The sequence below is a fragment of the Anas platyrhynchos genome, chromosome 3 (genome assembly GCF_047663525.1).
Source record: "Anas platyrhynchos isolate ZD024472 breed Pekin duck chromosome 3, IASCAAS_PekinDuck_T2T, whole genome shotgun sequence".
Taxonomy (NCBI): Eukaryota; Metazoa; Chordata; class Aves; order Anseriformes; family Anatidae; genus Anas; species Anas platyrhynchos.
The window spans coordinates 75,040,121-75,056,858 of NC_092589.1; the positions used below are offsets into that span (position 1 = coordinate 75,040,121).

Below are 16,738 nucleotides of genomic sequence, written 5' to 3' on the forward strand. Positions count from 1 at the left end.
AGCACCACGTTGCCAGCCTGGCTGGTTTTAGCTAAGGCTTTGGTAACCCTGCCACAGGCAGCATTGTGGATAGGTGTCACACATTGGCTACTTCTTTTCTTGACTAAACATATGAAAGACAAAGATATTACTCAGATTTAACAGCTAAAGCATGCGTGCAGTCTTTTTTAACCAGTCTGTCTCTGTATTTATGTTCATTTGTGTTTGCATTCTAGATCAAGATAGAGAAGGAGCTCAGCAGCCTCTACAAGAGAATGTTTGAACCACTCCATGTGCCTCCAGAGCTGTTCCAGAGATTAACTGGGCAATTTTGCAACATTCAGACTTTAAAGACAGGTCAAGCTTATGCTGCAGAGGATAAAACATCAGTTGATGATAGGCTGAGCATCCTGCTGAAGGGGAAGTAGGTGCTATAAAGCTCGGGAATGGTCTTATGTATTGTGTAGTGGTTGACTTCGTTACAAAGTTGTTTGGTTGCTTGCTAGTTTTGTAAATGTTACTGTTTCTTGCATGCTATGGTCTACAGCCACATAGCCTCTAGCCATAGGCTATTTTCTGACACTATTTTCAAATGACAGTGATGTGTCCTACTGAAAATACATTGTGCATCAATGTGTGTGTACAGCCGTATTGATTTTAATGGAAATTATATTCATACAATACCAGAGAAAGTGTCTTCCAGAACAAGCAAGAAGTTTGTTCCAGTTTTGGATATTTTCATTATCCTTAGTCTTATCCTGAGTGCATCCTCTGGATTTAACGTTAAAGAATATTCTTCATGAAGGAGGGGAAGACTAACCCTCCAGCTGACTGTAAACCAAGAAGCCTATTGAAATTGGGTCAAGTGCACTGCCCAGACCCGGCTCACAAACCCAGGTGAGAAGGTAAAATAAATCCCCGTGGCCAGGCTGTAATCTTGAAGGTCTTGCTAAGTTCTGGCCAATATTTTAACCAGTCTTTGTAGATGGCAACAGTGACATCAGGTTTTATGGTTTTCTTTGACTCTGAAGTCATGAGCTGCTCATCACTGTGAAGCTAGTTATCTAAAGGAAGCCTGATTCTGGTGTGACTGTGGAGTCATTACCCTTCAGACCTTTTCCCTTTTGAAAATCAGTGTTTTGAGGCTACATACCACATCAGGCAACCAGGAAAATTGGAAACAGAGGAGATTCAGGCAGAAAACAGGTTGGTTCTTTGGCTGAAACTCCAGAATAAATATATATTTTAGCCTGTTACTTTCTGCATTAGCATTGTCAATAATCATATTCAAATGATATCAAATAAATTGACCTCTGTGATTTTAAAGTGATATTTCGTACATTTTTATTTCCAGAATGAAGGTCTCTTATCGAGGGCATTTTCTGCATAATATTTACCCCTGTGCCTTTATAGATTCACCTGAATTTCGATCAACTCAGATGAACCGGGGTGAGAAATTCCAGGTACATTTTGGTTTAAGTCATATGCTGCCTTTCTAGTACTGGTGTTTAGTGATGGCCCATATCAAGAAAAACTTTTTTCAATGAAATGCTGCAAAACAGTATTATGATGGTGTTTACTGAATAGTTTGTCCTTTGATATTCTGTTCTCCCTTTTTATTGTTTGCAAGTTTATTTTGTATTAAAATATCATTCAGGAGAAATTATTTAAGAGAGAGATTTACTGGAGAAAAAGGTGATGCAAGCAGTCCCTTCACTAGTTCAAAAACCAGAAAGAGAAAATTAATTACAGTAAAGTTTGGTGTTACTAAAATGAAAGATTTATAAAATGCAGGAACTAATAGTTTGAAATTGGTATTTATCTAAAGGTGTTAAATGCTTCTATCATCTTGAAAATTGTTAAAGCAGCATTAACTGAAGGTGATCATACTGCTTAGAATTAAAATATTCATATGGGAGCAGTAAGGATATATATCTTTAGTGGTTTAATTATGCTAGTACATTAATGAATATCTTATAGCTTGTAGTAAAAAATACTATTACTAGAGAAGGTGTTCTTTTTCACGTACTATTGAAATCACTGTTTTGCTGCCTCTTATTTGATATTCTTTAACAGTGTCTATGTAGTAATTACTGGACTGTGGCTGGACTGGATACATCCCCGCTGATACCATGGCAGAAAGGGAGGGAGAAGAGTAATGCGGAATGTAAAGTCAGTGACTGATGTAACATGTTCCAGTCAAATACTAGGCTTAATGCCAAAGGGAGATACTTGTCAAGATGTATTCATTTCACGGCAGCAAGGCATCCTGCAGGGCTGCGGACCTCTTGGTACAATCTATTTCTCTCATAAATGGCTAGATATGAATCAGTTCTGCCAAAGGGAAAAAACTCAAAGCTGTGCCTGCCTGAAAAATTATTGCAGTCTAGTGCAGTACACATCCTTCACTCTTGAGATTTTCTAGCTGTTTGCCATTTCGGCGTGCTGTAATATAAATGTTCTCGGGAGTGCCATCGAAGCAGGATGTGAATTTCGTCTTAGGGACTCCATCTGCTGGCAATGCTGACAAGTTCCTCCCAAGCTTGTATTTCTCTGCATGTTTACTTTACTGTTATCAGACAGTAAAGTTAAAACCTGAGTATATCTGACAGTTTTCCTTAGACTTTCTATTTTCTCTTAGGCTTTATATATTTGTTTTGAGGAGGCAAAGTTAGTCTGTGATAGTACAGTACACCTCTTTTCTTTCTAGATGACTGACTTCATCTTGTAAAACAAGCTGCAGCATCACAGGGCTTATTTCTGTGTGGCACTGCCCTCCACTGGCACAACTGTACAAATCTGATAAGTTGTTTATAAATGCTACAGCCTGCCTAGAGAGGGTGTAAGCTAGGCTGCAGCTATCAACAGCAAAATTGTCAGTAACTAAGCAAAGAGGTCCCTGGTTCACGTGCTAGAAGGTAGTGCTTTTAAGATCAAAAGGTCTGACAAGGAAGAAAGAGAGATTAAACTTTTTTTTTTTTCCTTTTTTTTTTTTTTTTTTTTTTTTATCTCCTTTTAAAACTCTATCATTGAAACTTTTGGATTACACCAATTCTTCCTGCTTGGTCACAGTGATATGAACTAAAACCAAGAAATGTGTAGGCCTGTTGGGATGTGAGAAGTGTCATCAACACAGGACTGACTTTGCACGTAAATCTCCTGTAACATAAATACTTAAAGTTTTAGAACTTAGCAGAGATTTCCCCTTCATATTATTTCCCACCAGACTTTCAGCAAATCAAACTGGTCGTGCTTATATGTTAAAAATATGATGATAATAAACATGTGAGCTGTTTTAAATTTGTAAATATCATGTTCTAGGGGACAACAGCAAGTGTAATGGATTTAAGAATTGTTTTAAATAGAGGCACAAATAAAATGGTAACACTTACTTGCAGGCAAAAGAGAAAGGCTAATTCTGAGTATGTGTTTTCTCAGGTCACCATTATCGCAGATGATAATTGCAAGTTCCTGTGCTGGTCCAGAGAAAGGCTGACTTATTTTCTGGAATCTGAACCATTTCTTTATGAGATCTTTAAGTATCTTATTGGCAAAGATATTACAAATAAACTGTATTCATTGAATGACCCAACCTTAAATGACAAGGTAAGCAACTGAAGTTTCATTTGGGAATTTTCCTGCCTCACACAAATGTATTGTTACTTCAAGTTTGAATCATCTTAAAGCACCTTTTTTCTATCTACTGCTATCAGCTGTTGAATTCATACTCATATTGCCTTTTAGTGCCAAAATATGAGTCAGTACAACATTTTTGTCAGCATCAATACTGGTTGATGTTAGCACAGCAATGTGCAAGAAAGATGAATAACAAATTCTCAACTGATTGGCTACTGCCAACTGGCAGACATGGTGAGCAGTAGCTAAAAAGGTGCTTCTTCTTGGATATCGTTTCTAACTAATAAATGTGTACCTTTGTACAGAGAAGCTTCAGGGTATTTTAGAAGAATTCACTTGTTGTGATCAGACTGCTGGGTAACACTGATTGCCAAAATGAGTAATTTCAACATGTGCTTGAGTGTTGCCAATATGAGAAAAAAAGGCAGTGTTGAATTGATAACAGTATAATCAGTGGAAGAAGGCATGAAATCCATATAAATACCTTTGCTAAGAAGTCTGAAAATAATTCATTCTGTGTGACATTTTCAGCTGTAATTACATTCTTTGTGTGTAGAGGGAGTATGCTTTAGGTGTCATGGTAAGTGGTCTGGACATAGCCATGGATATATTGATTATCTTGTTTTACTTTCATTTTGTCTCCTTCCTTAGTTACAGGGCTTTTCAAGATTTGGAAGGTATGCCACTCAGCTGCTAGTAGTGATTTTTCTATTCTTTATATAGTGGCTAGGGTTCTCATGTAATTTATTTGAAGAACTTTCACCATCATTTATGAAAAGCTTAGGATATTTATAATACAGTATTTTCATATTCTGTCTTTGTTGACTTAAATCACACTAACGGAGAGCAAAAATCCTTTTTGTCAGATTGCCTGTAAATACATAGAGGTTAAATAGTCAGTTCTTCAAAGTCGTGAATTTACTGGAAAAAGATCCAAAAAGAATGACTGCCACTGCTACCATATAAATTACATAGTATGCTTCACTTGTAAGGTATTTATGGATAATTAGACATTGTAAGTTTTCCCAATTTTCTACTGGTTATAAGGAGAGGAAAAAAAAAGAATTGTCGGAGAAACAATTTTATGGCAGTAAAATACTGCTTATTCTGCCCTCTGGTCAATAACAAAGGGGATTACAGTGGTCAGTGACGCTGAGGATTACCCTGTCTTGCAATTAGATCATCAAAACTATTTCAGATCACTGTTTTCATTGATCATCTGAGGTTGTGAGTCTTACTAGTGCAATAAACTAAAAGTGATGTAGCAGGAATATGCCATCTATGAAGTACATCTTACAACATATGTGGTTAATACTTTTCTTCTTTTTTTTTTAAAAAAAAAGGGCAAGAATTACAGAGTACAGAGATGTACTGTATTAAAAACAAAACAAAACAAAACAAAAAAACTGTATAGACAGTAAGTCATTTCTGAACTATGGCATCTGGAAGGAACACCTAACTGCATGCCTTCTTTTTGTGCTAAGAATTGCATTCAGCAGGCATCTCCTGGGGGACAGTTGTTTTCTACATTCCTTTTTTTTCCCCTCTTTTTTTCCTATTCTTTTATTTTTTTCTTGACTTTTTCCTCTTTTCTGCTTTCTTCCTATTTTATTTTATTTTATTTTATTTTATTTTATTTTATTTTATTTTATTTTAATTTAATTTAATTTAATTTTCTCTCTTCTTGTCTTCCTTCTTTCTTTCATTCCCTTCTTTTATTTTCTTACATGTGGGTGACTCTAGGCACATTGAGGTATTTTTATTGTGCATAGCGTACAAACTCATCTGCAACACACTTATGCTGCTGACTTGTGCTGCACAGTAGAACTTCAGCACTAGTGTCAGTATTCTCTGGTAATACCACACGGAATACTCACTGTTGTAAGGTCTAAATTGTTTTGTTGTTTTGTTTTTTTTTAAGTAAAAAGTCCTTATCATACCTTCAAAATGTTAAAAACAACAACAGGAAGGTGGTTAGACTTTAACAGAGTCCAGCTACCAAAATCTGGCGGAAGAGAATTGCTGAATTAAATATGTTAGAAAATTGATTTGCTGGGACACTGCAACTTCACCTCATAAGGAGTTCATGCTATCCTCCAAAAAGTCTGAAACAGATGCAGTTTGAATATCTGAATATATTCATTGCCAGAAGAAATTCCTTCTCTGTCTCTTATTTTACTTTTTTCTCTTTATCCTTTTTTTTTTTCCCTCATACTGTCTTAGCTTAGGTAATTTTTATCCCATTCTCTATGTCCTTCCTATCCATTTGATTTCCTTCATGCTTTGACTAACACAACATCTGCACATTTTATGAAAACAGTAGTGCAAGGATTTGTCATCAGCATATTCCTTTCAGGTTTCCTTGTGGGAACAGCTCCTGCCTCCTCCCTTTTAATTCTGCTGCCACAGGTATTGCTGTCATCAAATGGCAGTCCTTGAGGTTTGAAATGTTTATTTTGGTATGCAGAGCTTGGAAAATCCAATGGATACCCAACCTGTTGAGCCTGTTGAGCTAGATGAGATCAATGCTGAAAGTACTTTCTAGTTCTGTATTTACCCTGTCTGTATTTACTGCTGTATGCTAAATAGAGGTATTTGGTAAATATAGTAGAGCTACTAGTAAACTATAAAGGTATAGCTCTATAATATACAGATGTATCAGTATGAACAGAAAAGGTCCATTTAACTACAGCTAGTAACACTTTTGAGTTACATACACTGAGTATATATTTTACTCAAAAGTCATTTAAAATGTTAACGTCATATACATATATTTGGCTTCACAATTTTATGTATATTTCTTAATTACATTTTCATTTTCGCTTGTGTTTGTACCCAGTCCTTATTTTTAGTGAAAGTAGTCATTTGAAATCAAAATCATTATAACTTTTGCATCTCAACAGTTTTGGAAAATATATGTTATAAACAGCAAGAGTGAGCATTTGGAAAATTTGTAGTACCTTTTTATTCTTCCTCAAATGAAATTCTTCACAAGCCCTTCCTATATAATGCATGACAGAAATGCTCTGTCAAGTAAAACCAGCTTAATTTCCTTATTGTCAGAACCCTATGCATATGTCACTTCTCACAAGCTTCATTGTCAAATGTACATATTCCTGATGTCTTTTGTACTTTTCATCTGGTAACAATCTCAACAGAAAATTCTGTAGTAGACTTCTGTACACAGGGGACACACAGGAGAGCAGCCAAAACAAATCCGGTGTAGATTATTCATTATCAAGATAGTAGCTGAGAAGAGTGTCTATTTGTTGTATGTTGGAAAACAGAAAAAATACCATTTTAATTGTAAGGAACTTTATGACTTCTACATAAGGAGATTTTCACTACTCTTGGGAAAATAGTTGTTCTTCTCTACATGAAACAGAGTGGCAATTCCTGACTGTTAAAGTTCAGTAAAATGGAGTTATTCATTATACATATGCCATTGATTACCACCTTTCAAATAAACCTGCAATTGCTTTCTGATTTTCAGTAATATTTAATAAGATAAAATGCATTGTTTCAAGTAAATATGATAGTACAAAGACATCTCAGAAAAAGTCCTGCAAGCAAATAGAAGACCCTAAAATCATTGGATAGAGAATATTGTACATATGATGCATTTAATTTGTCCTCAGTATAATCAAGAACCAGTTCTTAGCAAGGAGGACCACGCTGTCATGAAGCCTGTATGTGATTACCAAGCATCATACTTGAGTAATGGATTACCATATAATAAAAATAAATCTACCTGTAGGAAAATACCTGCAAATTCCAGTACAACACAGAAGAAAAATTTAATAATTCATGCTTGTTGATGTTCTAATTCCAATATATTACTGGCATCTTATATTTGCATTTAAATCAATTTACACTGCACAGAATCTTCTGCTCTTTCTTGATTCATAAATAGTCACAGCTGAGACCAGAGTGTTAACTACAGAGAAAAAAAGTCTCAATTTTTGTTTTGAATTCACTTGATACCTCTTTTAAAATAATATATATATATTTTAGGCCTCCAAAAAGATTGATCGTCAGCCTAGTCTTTGCTCACAGCTATCTGTGATGCAGATGAGAAACAGTATGGCCAGTACCAGCGACAGTGAGGACGGCTTGCAGATGTTTCTTCGTGGGACTTCCTCTGCATCCTCTCTACGTGAGTGCTCAAAATAGTCCATGCCAATTTTGGACACAATTTGGTTGATAACTAAAGATGATTGTAGAACTCCTATAGTCCTCAGTAGGAGCAAAGTGTAGCTTTTGGGTTGCTGCTGTAAATTAAGTGTACAGAATCTCATAGATTTGCTTTAAGGATTTCTATGCTAACTGAAACTACTTCAAGTAGGCACTAGAAAAAGTAGCATATATAGTAATAATTTGTGATATAATCTGTAGACATAATATAGAATATTTATAGCAAAGGGGCAAAACAGCGTGAATCCACAGTGCTTGTCACAGTAGTATCTCCTTTGGTCTGTGACTAGAGCTTGTAGAAATTAAAAAAAAACAAAGCAAAACATTTCCTCCCCTCATCAACTGGGAGCTCTGCATTTCCTCTGAAGGTAGTTTGCGTTGGGAGGGTGTGGAAAGATATGGTGTGTAACTTAATTTTTTGATGCCCCCTGGAAAATCTCCAGATATCCTGTCAGAATTTCCTTCCTTGTGCTTTGTATGATGGGAGTAGTACAGATCAAGTTAGTGAAGCCGTATCTGACCTTTTGCTCTTAGAATTTATTCCTTTATAGAAGCCTTTTAAACAATACTTTCTAGGCTTTCTATTGTTCACTTCCAATTTCCCTGAATCTGTGTTTCAACAGTAGTCTGAACTCTGAAACCCACTTTTGAACAACAGCACAAAAAACAGAAGAAGCTCAATTGCCTCCTTTGGCATAAGCTGTTAGTTTAACAATTTAAAAGGGTCACATAGAATTATTTATTTTGATTTGGGAACTATTATTCTTTGGGAGTTAGAATTTAAATCTATGATGAAAAAATCACAGCCAGTTATTTATTGTGGTTAACCACACTGCTAAGGTGAAGAAGTGATTTAAAGTATTTGCACTCTACTATTTACTGTGTTCCATTGTGTTCCTCACAGTTCTCATCCACAGACTCCTTCAGCCTGTCTGTTTTCACTCCTTTCATCTCCTGAGAGATGGAAGCAAAAGCCCTGATAATATTTCACCCTGCTAGAATTCTAGGGTGACAGCTGGGACATAGTTGTTAAAGGCTGGTGAAATGTCCAGTGCTACTTTATTAATTTATCCTCTGTTTCCTGAAAGAACATTTATAATCACTGTACAGTTGAGGGTTGCAAGGGACCTCTGGAGATCGTCTAGTCCAACCCCATGCTCAAAGCAAGATCAGCTACAGCAGGTTGCTGAGGGCCATGTCCAGTCAAGCTTTGAGTGTTGCCAAGGTTTAAATTTCCACACCTTCTCTGTGCAACCCCCTCCAGTGCCTTATCACTCTCACAGTGAAAAAATTCTCCCTTACTGCAACTCATGAGTGTTGTCCCTTGTTCTTTAATGCATGCTTCTGAGAAGAGTCTGGCTCTGTCTTCTTTGTAGCCTTCTGTTAGGTAGCCGAAAACAACAGTAAGATCTTCTGTGAGTCTTCTGTTCATAAGGCTGAACACACCCAGTTCTCACAGCCTCTCCATGTATGCCATATGCTCCAGCTCCTGACCACCTTGGTTGTTCTCCACTGCACTCACTCCAATATGTCCATGTCTTTCTTGTACTGGGGAGCCCAAACCAGATCTTGCCTCACAATTACCAAGTAGATGAGAATAACCACTTTCTTTGATCTTCTGTCTATGCTTTTGCTAATATGGTCCGATATATGGATGGCCTTCTTCACTGCCGGGGCACACTGCTGACTCATACTCAATTTGGTGTCCACCAGGGCTCCCAGGTCTGTTTCTGAAAAGTTGTTTTCCAACCAGTCACTGCCTGGCCTGTACTGCTGTATAGGCTTATAGTGTCCCAGGTGCAGGAATTTGACTCTGTGGAACTTCGTGTCATTTCTGTCAGTTCTTTTCTCCAGCCTCCGAAGGCCCATTCTGACTGGCAGCCTCACCCTGTGGCCCGTCAGTAGTTTCCTTCATTACTTGAGTGTTGTCTATGAATTTGGCAAGAGTGCACTTTGTCCTATCTTTCAGGTCATTAATAAAGATATACTGAACATTACAGGCCTCAGGGGACCCTGCTAGTAACCAGCTGCCAGCTGTATTTTGTACTGCTGTTTGCCATCCTGTGAACTCAGCAATCCAGCCATTTTACAACTCACTGTAGTCCATGTATCCTGTCCATTTCTCACCAGTTTGGCTGGAAGGATTTAATGGCAGGCTGTTCAGGGCCTAGCTACAGTCCAGGTAAACAATATTTACTCCACTCCCTGTGTTCACAGGGGCCAGTCATCTCTCCACAGAACATGGTCAGGGTGATTAGGCACAATCTGACCATGGTAAATCCATGCTGGCTATTCCCAGTAATCCTGCTGTCCTTCATGTGCTTGCACACAGCTTCCAGGAAGATAGGCTCCATAATCTTTCTGGGGACTAAGGTGAGGCTGATGGAACAGTAGTTCCCCAGATCCTCCTCCTTGCCCTTCTTGTAAACAAGCATGGCATTTGCCTCTCCCCTGACTGCCATCACCTTGCAAAGACAACAGAGAAGGGTCTTGCAACTGCTTCAGCCAGCCCTCTGCACCCTTGGATGCAGCCCAGGTGGTTCCACAGTCTTGTGTATGCCCTGTTGGCTTTGGTGGTCCTTAACTCAGTCCACCTTTCCTGTAAGTAAAGGATCACTCTCCCAGTCTCTGCCACTAGAGTTACTGATCTGGGAGGCCTGGGGACAAACCTTACCAGTAAAAACTGAGGCAAAAAAGGTATGCAGTACCTCAGACATTTCCATCTGCTTTCTGCCTAGGTCCTGTGCCCCACTGAGCCGTAGCCTCACAGTTTCCCTGGTCTTCCTTTTGTTGCCTGTGTATTTGTAATAGCCCTTCTTGTTGCCCTTTACTAGATCCAAGTCCAGCCGAGCTTTGGCTTTCCCATTTCCATCCCTGCATGCATGGGCCATGTTTCTGTATTCCTCCCAAGCAGCTCATCCCTGCTTTCACTATGTGTATGTGTTTGAGCTTCTTCAGGACTTCTCTGTTCATCTATGCCAGCCTTCTACCACGCTTGCTTGACTTTCTGCACATTGGAATGGACTGTCCTTCTGTTTAGAGGAAGGTGTCCTTGAAGATCAACCAGCTGTCCTAGGGTCTCTCTGCCCTTGTGGGCCATGACCCTGGGGTTCCTGCCAAGTAGATCCCTGAGCAAGCCACAGTCCACGGTCCTCAAGCCCAGGGTTGTAACTCTTCTATTTGTCTTGCACTCTTCTCTCAGTTTCTTAAACTCCACCAGCCCTTGGACTCTACAGCCAAGGTTACCATCAGCCTTCACCTCCCTGATGAGTTCTTCCTTGTTCGTCAGTGACAGGTCCAGCAGAACACCTCCCCTAGCCGGCTCATCGACTGCTCGTGTGAAGAAATTGTCCTCTACAGCCTCCAGAAACCTCCTGGACTGCTTGAACCCAGCCCTGTTACCACCAGCTACGGGGGTGGTTAGAGCTCCCCATGAGCACCCAGGCCTGCCATCATGAGGCTTCATCCAGCTGTCTAAAGAAGGCTTCCAACTACTTGCTCTTCTTGATCAGGCAGCCTGTAGCAGATACTTGCTGTGAAGTCTCCCATGTTGGTCTGTTCTCCGATCATTACCCATAAGCTCTCAACTGGCTTTTCACCTGTTCCAAGGCAAAGCTCCATTCACTGAAGCCACTCCTCTGCATAGAGGGCACTTGTACAAATTGGCACACTCAGAAGCCTGAAAGAAATTGTAAAACTGTGTTTGTGCAATTAGCTAAAATTAAAATTCTCTCCAAGGCCTAGCATCAGAACACTAACACCAGTATTTCAGCTTTGGGAGAAAGTAATCTAAATGCTTGACATTTTCAGCTGTAATTACATTAATCCCTAAGATGCATCCATTCTTAGTATATACTTGTTAAAAACACTGTTCTCTGCTGTACGTTTCCTGGTTTATGTACCGTGTTTTCTGGTGTATGGTGTGTACTTTCCCCAAGAGAGAGGAGAGGGAGGTTTAAATGTCTTCTATGTTCTGACAACGGTTGGTGTAGCTGGTAGTACCACCATGCCATTGGTAGCATTACCATTGCTAGGTGTGGTGGCAGCCCCTGGAGTCCAGTATTTCTCTTTTGTAGAGGTGGGGAGGTTGCCCCTAGAGCAGTGTGTAAGACACCTCAAGAAATGCTATCATTTATTTCTTTGCATTTTGATTAATATGAAATTTCTGACCTCTGTAGTTGATAAAAGGTGATTTGTCTAACTAAACTATAACACTTCAGTCTGTCTTTTTGCCAAAATATCTTGCCAACTTGTTTGTCCTGTGTAATGCCACTGCCAATGGCGGTTTTTCTACCAAGGTGAGCTCTGTCTAAAGTTTTTTATTGAATTCGGATTGTGGCCATTTATGCACTTTTTCTTGGATCACAGAAAAAAAAAAAAAAAAGCTGCCATTTACCTTCCCACTGTTCTGTTTTCAATAACCTTCTGGGTGCTGTAACTGCAGCATAGCCAGTCTTTTGTGTATGCTTTTAAGTTGCAGTATGAGGTATGTGCTGAGGCATACAGTCCCAGAGCTGTGTTCCCCTGGATCCTCTTAGTCATGCGTTAGTTTATTATGAACAAACAAAATCAAACAGAAGATATAGTGAAGAGCATATGGAACCGACACCTATATATATATATTTTTTATTTTTTTTAGAAGAAAAAATGAGAAACATACCTGTGCAGGAATTCTGGAGGACTTCTGTTTTGTCATTGTTAGGTGATCAGTTGTGTGGACAAAAACCTTCCCAGTACAGATATGATATTTGTCTGCCACAATAAAAGCAAACTTTATTCTCCTAATTTCCATGTTCTTGAAATAATAAGCATTTATTATTTTTTAATAAAATTTTTGCATTATGCATTTAGCTGTTCTATACCTTATCAGCTTTAACTCATTTTCTAAAGAAACTGATAAAAGGCTTTTTTCAAAGTGTTTTGCTGTGAAAGTGTGAAAATTTTGAATTAGTAGGCCCCAAACTACAATTGATAACAAAACTGTGTTTTGAAATGAATTAACTAAGAAACCCAACTAACTGTTTGCTTTTATGTTAAGGAAATAACCAACAAGAGTTCTGTAATGCTTACGGAGTGGGTCGTTTGCAGCATGATGCTTTGTGTTGATAACATCACATTAACTCAGCAAGCATCCTCAAAAAGGTATAAAGTGGAATTTGTGTGTTGTGGTACGTGTGCTTGATGTACATTATCCATTCAGGTGTAGTTTATTAGTATATGAAATTTTTGTATCTCTTTTCCCAAAATATGAGATAAGCAGAAATAGTTCAATGCAATCAGAACTTTAAGTCCTTTAAGAAACATTTCAATATTAATTTCTATTCAATAATTCTATTGCTTGATAGTCATACTTACTAATGATACGGGTCTTTTCCATGGTACTTGGTTTAGATCATTGAGATTTGCTATGAATCTGAATTTGTGAACTTCTGAGCTAAGCAGGAATGTAGAAAGGCTTTGTTTTGGTAATGCTTTTATCAGCATTATCTCCCTGTGTGTGCTGGCTATGTTACACCCAGCTTGTGGGTAACAGCAAGATTGGGTTTCAGAGGAAATACCATTTTAATAGGCATCTTAGTTTAGGACCTAAAGAAAATACAAGAGCAGTGTATGGAAGGCCTGCGTTCGAGACCTGGTTGAGTCTCAAACATCTGTCCAATGCTGGGTGGAGGCATGAATAGAAAAGTTTTTTGTATTTGGAGGAAACAAGGGCATGGCTTTGAACCGAACAACTTAACAGTATTAGACCTAATATTGGATCCTGTTCAGCAGAGTTATGGATTCTTATTTCAGATTTCTGGACAGAGGAGTAAGCACATTTAAACAAAAGAAAAACATTCTAAAACCGAAGTATCCTAATATAGAAATAAAAAAAAATGTAAAAAAGATGAAACTGTAATCCAGCATTTTCAGATATCCTTTCACCTTTGAGTGTAATTTGTTAATGTCTTCCAACAAAGTCTGTTTTATATCTAAACCTTGGATTTTGATGATTAAAAGCAGTCATCACTCACAGAGGTTGTAAAAGCTCATGTGTGGAAAGAAGTGCTTAACATTTCCAGTGTTTAAAAATGCATGTGAGTATCCCTTTATCACAAGTTAATTTTTTTTTGAATGCTAGAATAAAATACTAATACATCTTTAACACAAAAAGTTCTAAACCGCTAATTCCAAACCATGTTTGTGTGAATGTGACTTAAAAGTGCAGTAATGTAACACCTGCTGGTCTTGCGTGTAGCAAGTGTTTTGTTCTCTGTGTGTAAAATACGCAGCAGAATCATAGAATCATGGAATGGCCTGGGTTGGAAGGGACCTTAAAGATTATCTAGTTCCAACCCCCCTGCCATAGGCAGGGGTGCCACCCACTAGATCAGGTTTGCCAGGGCCCCATCCAGCCTGGTCTTGAACACTTCCAGGGATGGGGCATCCACAGCTTCTCTGGGCAGCCTGTTCCAGTACCTCACCAGCCTCTGAGCAAAAAATTTCCTCCTAATATCCAATCTCCTCAGAAAGGAGTCCTTCATAAGAAGACTTCCTTAGCAGAGCACTTACTGTGTGTCTGACAAACTTTATTTAAAAAAATAGTAAGAATAGTCCTGAAGCAGTATGTGATGGCTACCAGTATTTTTTTTTTTCAAGAAAACTTTTAGGTTGTATACAGATGACCTGTCAGACAGAACCACTACCTCTTGCTCTTCTCTTCTGAAGTGGTGTTTCAGAGATATCCCTACTCTTTTTGGTCATCATATGCTAACTGTTTACAACCTTGTACCTTTGTGGTTAACTCTTCACAGAGAAAGAACTGTGCAGCTCCAGATATCATTTCTTTGAACGATGGGAAATAAACCTGTTAGACTAATGTTAAAGGAGTTCTATGGTGAAACGCTCAAGCTGAAAGGTTAGCTAAAACAGATGTAGTTTGCAGTGGCAACTTGCACAAAAGCTCCATTTAATGTCTTGCCAGCAATGGCTTTTGTGCATGCTCTGCTCTGGCAGGCTTTATGAGTTGCTGCTTTCCTAGCAGATTGTCTTAGAGCAATGACATCTCTGTCAGTCAAACGTTGTATGGCCTTCATCTCCTAATCTGTCTTGTTCTCTTTGTGATTGTTTATGGGGATATTGTATTTTCTTTAAGTTTTACATTATCGTGTTTTTAAGGCAGTTGGGACTACGATAACATACACACCTCAGGTTTTCCCAGTAAATGTAAGAGTTGGTTCCCAGTGAAGGCAAGTATGCAGATGTACATACCATCTGTACATAAGGTAACCAGTCTTAGTGTCCTTTTGGAGAATAATTTGTGGGTGAGTCTAACAAATGAGAAAACAGATGTCAAGGCCACAGTACTGTGCTTCTCATGCAGTCTCAGGATTTGCACTGAAATTGGGGAGAAATCTGTGACTAAAGTGGCTGTAGAATTTGAACCCTGAAGGTGTTACTGGTGCATGTCAGGATTTCCTGATGCCTGTAGCCGAATAATAAAGAAACTTTCAGAAATAAAATCCCCTTAGGAGGGAATTAGTAATGGATCATCAGATTCTGTACTCTTTGTCACAAATGGGTATAAATAGCAGGTGTGAATTGTGAAATTAATCAAAAATTTCTTTGGAACTATGGCAGGCCCAGGCCGGACATCTCCCTACCTGAGAACTTCGGCAAAGATGAAGCCAATAGAAGAAAGCGTTGAAGATGATGTCTTTGAAGCACCATCAACTGATAAGCTTGAAGTCCAGCGGCTGCCTTAAACAGATATGTCTTCAGAAGTGCAAGAGCTTGTACTAAGCTCCAGAGCAAGAGGAAGAAGCTTAAATGGGAAGGAGTCTGGAAGCTAAAAACATCTTCCCACAATTGAATTTACCACAGCATGTCAGTGGCTTCTAGACAGAAGTGCCACACTTTTATTTTACTTCTAAATAAAAATAAAAACAATCTCATATGGGTTTTATTTTTGTTTTCTGGACATGGGTATTTGCTTTGTTTTTACTTTGGCTCTTGCTGTTATTAATTTAATATACAGTGGCTGACTAGCCTGAAATTTCTAAAGACTAACTTGGTGCAGAATATCCAAAGTTTTATTTCCATAAGATTCTTAGAAGCTTGTATTTTAGTGCTGAAAAATACTGTAGGAGATTTTAAAATTACGTTTCTAAAGCTGTGTTGTTTTTAACTCATCATTGTGAGTCTCCTGTGAAACAATAGACATACTATTCTGCTTATATTGGTAGGTATTTGCCTCAAATTCTGGCATTTCCTAACCTGACTGCTTGACTCCAGAGTTGTAATAATGACTTCTTTTTTTTTTTTCTTTTTTTTTCTTTTTTTTTTTTCTTCTTTTGGCCAAATTCTTAGATTTAATGTTAAATGTAATGTTTCCAACCTTAACTTTCTTCTTTAGGTATGTGTATTGTAATACTGAAGTCTCAGTTGGGCAACCACTTTTTTTTTTTTCACAGAAGAAAGTCTGTTTAACAAAGTCTAATGAAGTCACATCAGCCCATCTGTGCCAAACATGCCTCTCTTTTTACAAAGCTGTGTCGGTTCTAGTGCCTCTCCAGGAAGGGACTTCTCGATTTGCTTTTTTAAGATGGGCAAAAATATACGCTTTTCCTTAGTCTTATCTATGATTGATTTGTTCTGGATTAATCTTTGCACACAACAATACATGAGGTATAGATGACGGTTGGTGCAGGAAATTCAGCTCCAACTGTCCAAATGAGCCTGCTGCAAGTAAAGGGAAGCACAGTGTCGTAGTGGGTGGCATTGGGAAGGCTTTGTCAGAGGCACTTGTAGCAGCCCTCCCTGTAATAAGTGGGGATGCATAAATGGTAGCTGTCATTCTGTGCTTTGCAATTTGTTGTTTAACAAGTAGTATATTTTAACTAAGCAGAATACAGATAGTATTTCATTTAGCATGTTGCACAAAAATCCA

General features: G+C 38.3%; 1 protein-coding gene across 2 annotated transcripts in view; it reads left to right on the top strand.

The window, feature by feature from the left end:
• POPDC1 (popeye domain cAMP effector 1) overlaps positions 1-15,743 on the top strand; it is a 52,147-nt gene extending 36,404 nt beyond the window's left edge. Inside the window, exons 6-11 of one of the 2 annotated variants that reach the window (XM_038176461.2) lie at positions 216-403; positions 1,334-1,442; positions 3,418-3,585; positions 7,630-7,771; positions 12,848-12,951; positions 15,430-15,743. In XM_038176461.2, the coding sequence (XP_038032389.2) occupies positions 216-403; positions 1,334-1,442; positions 3,418-3,585; positions 7,630-7,771; positions 12,848-12,915 (675 nt within the window). In that variant the 3' untranslated portion in view covers positions 12,916-12,951; positions 15,430-15,743. The remainder of the gene's footprint in view (positions 1-215; positions 404-1,333; positions 1,443-3,417; positions 3,586-7,629; positions 7,772-12,847; positions 12,952-15,429) is intronic. The other variant, XM_038176460.2, reaches the window with a different exon arrangement.
• Positions 15,744-16,738: the final 995 nt, after the last annotated feature.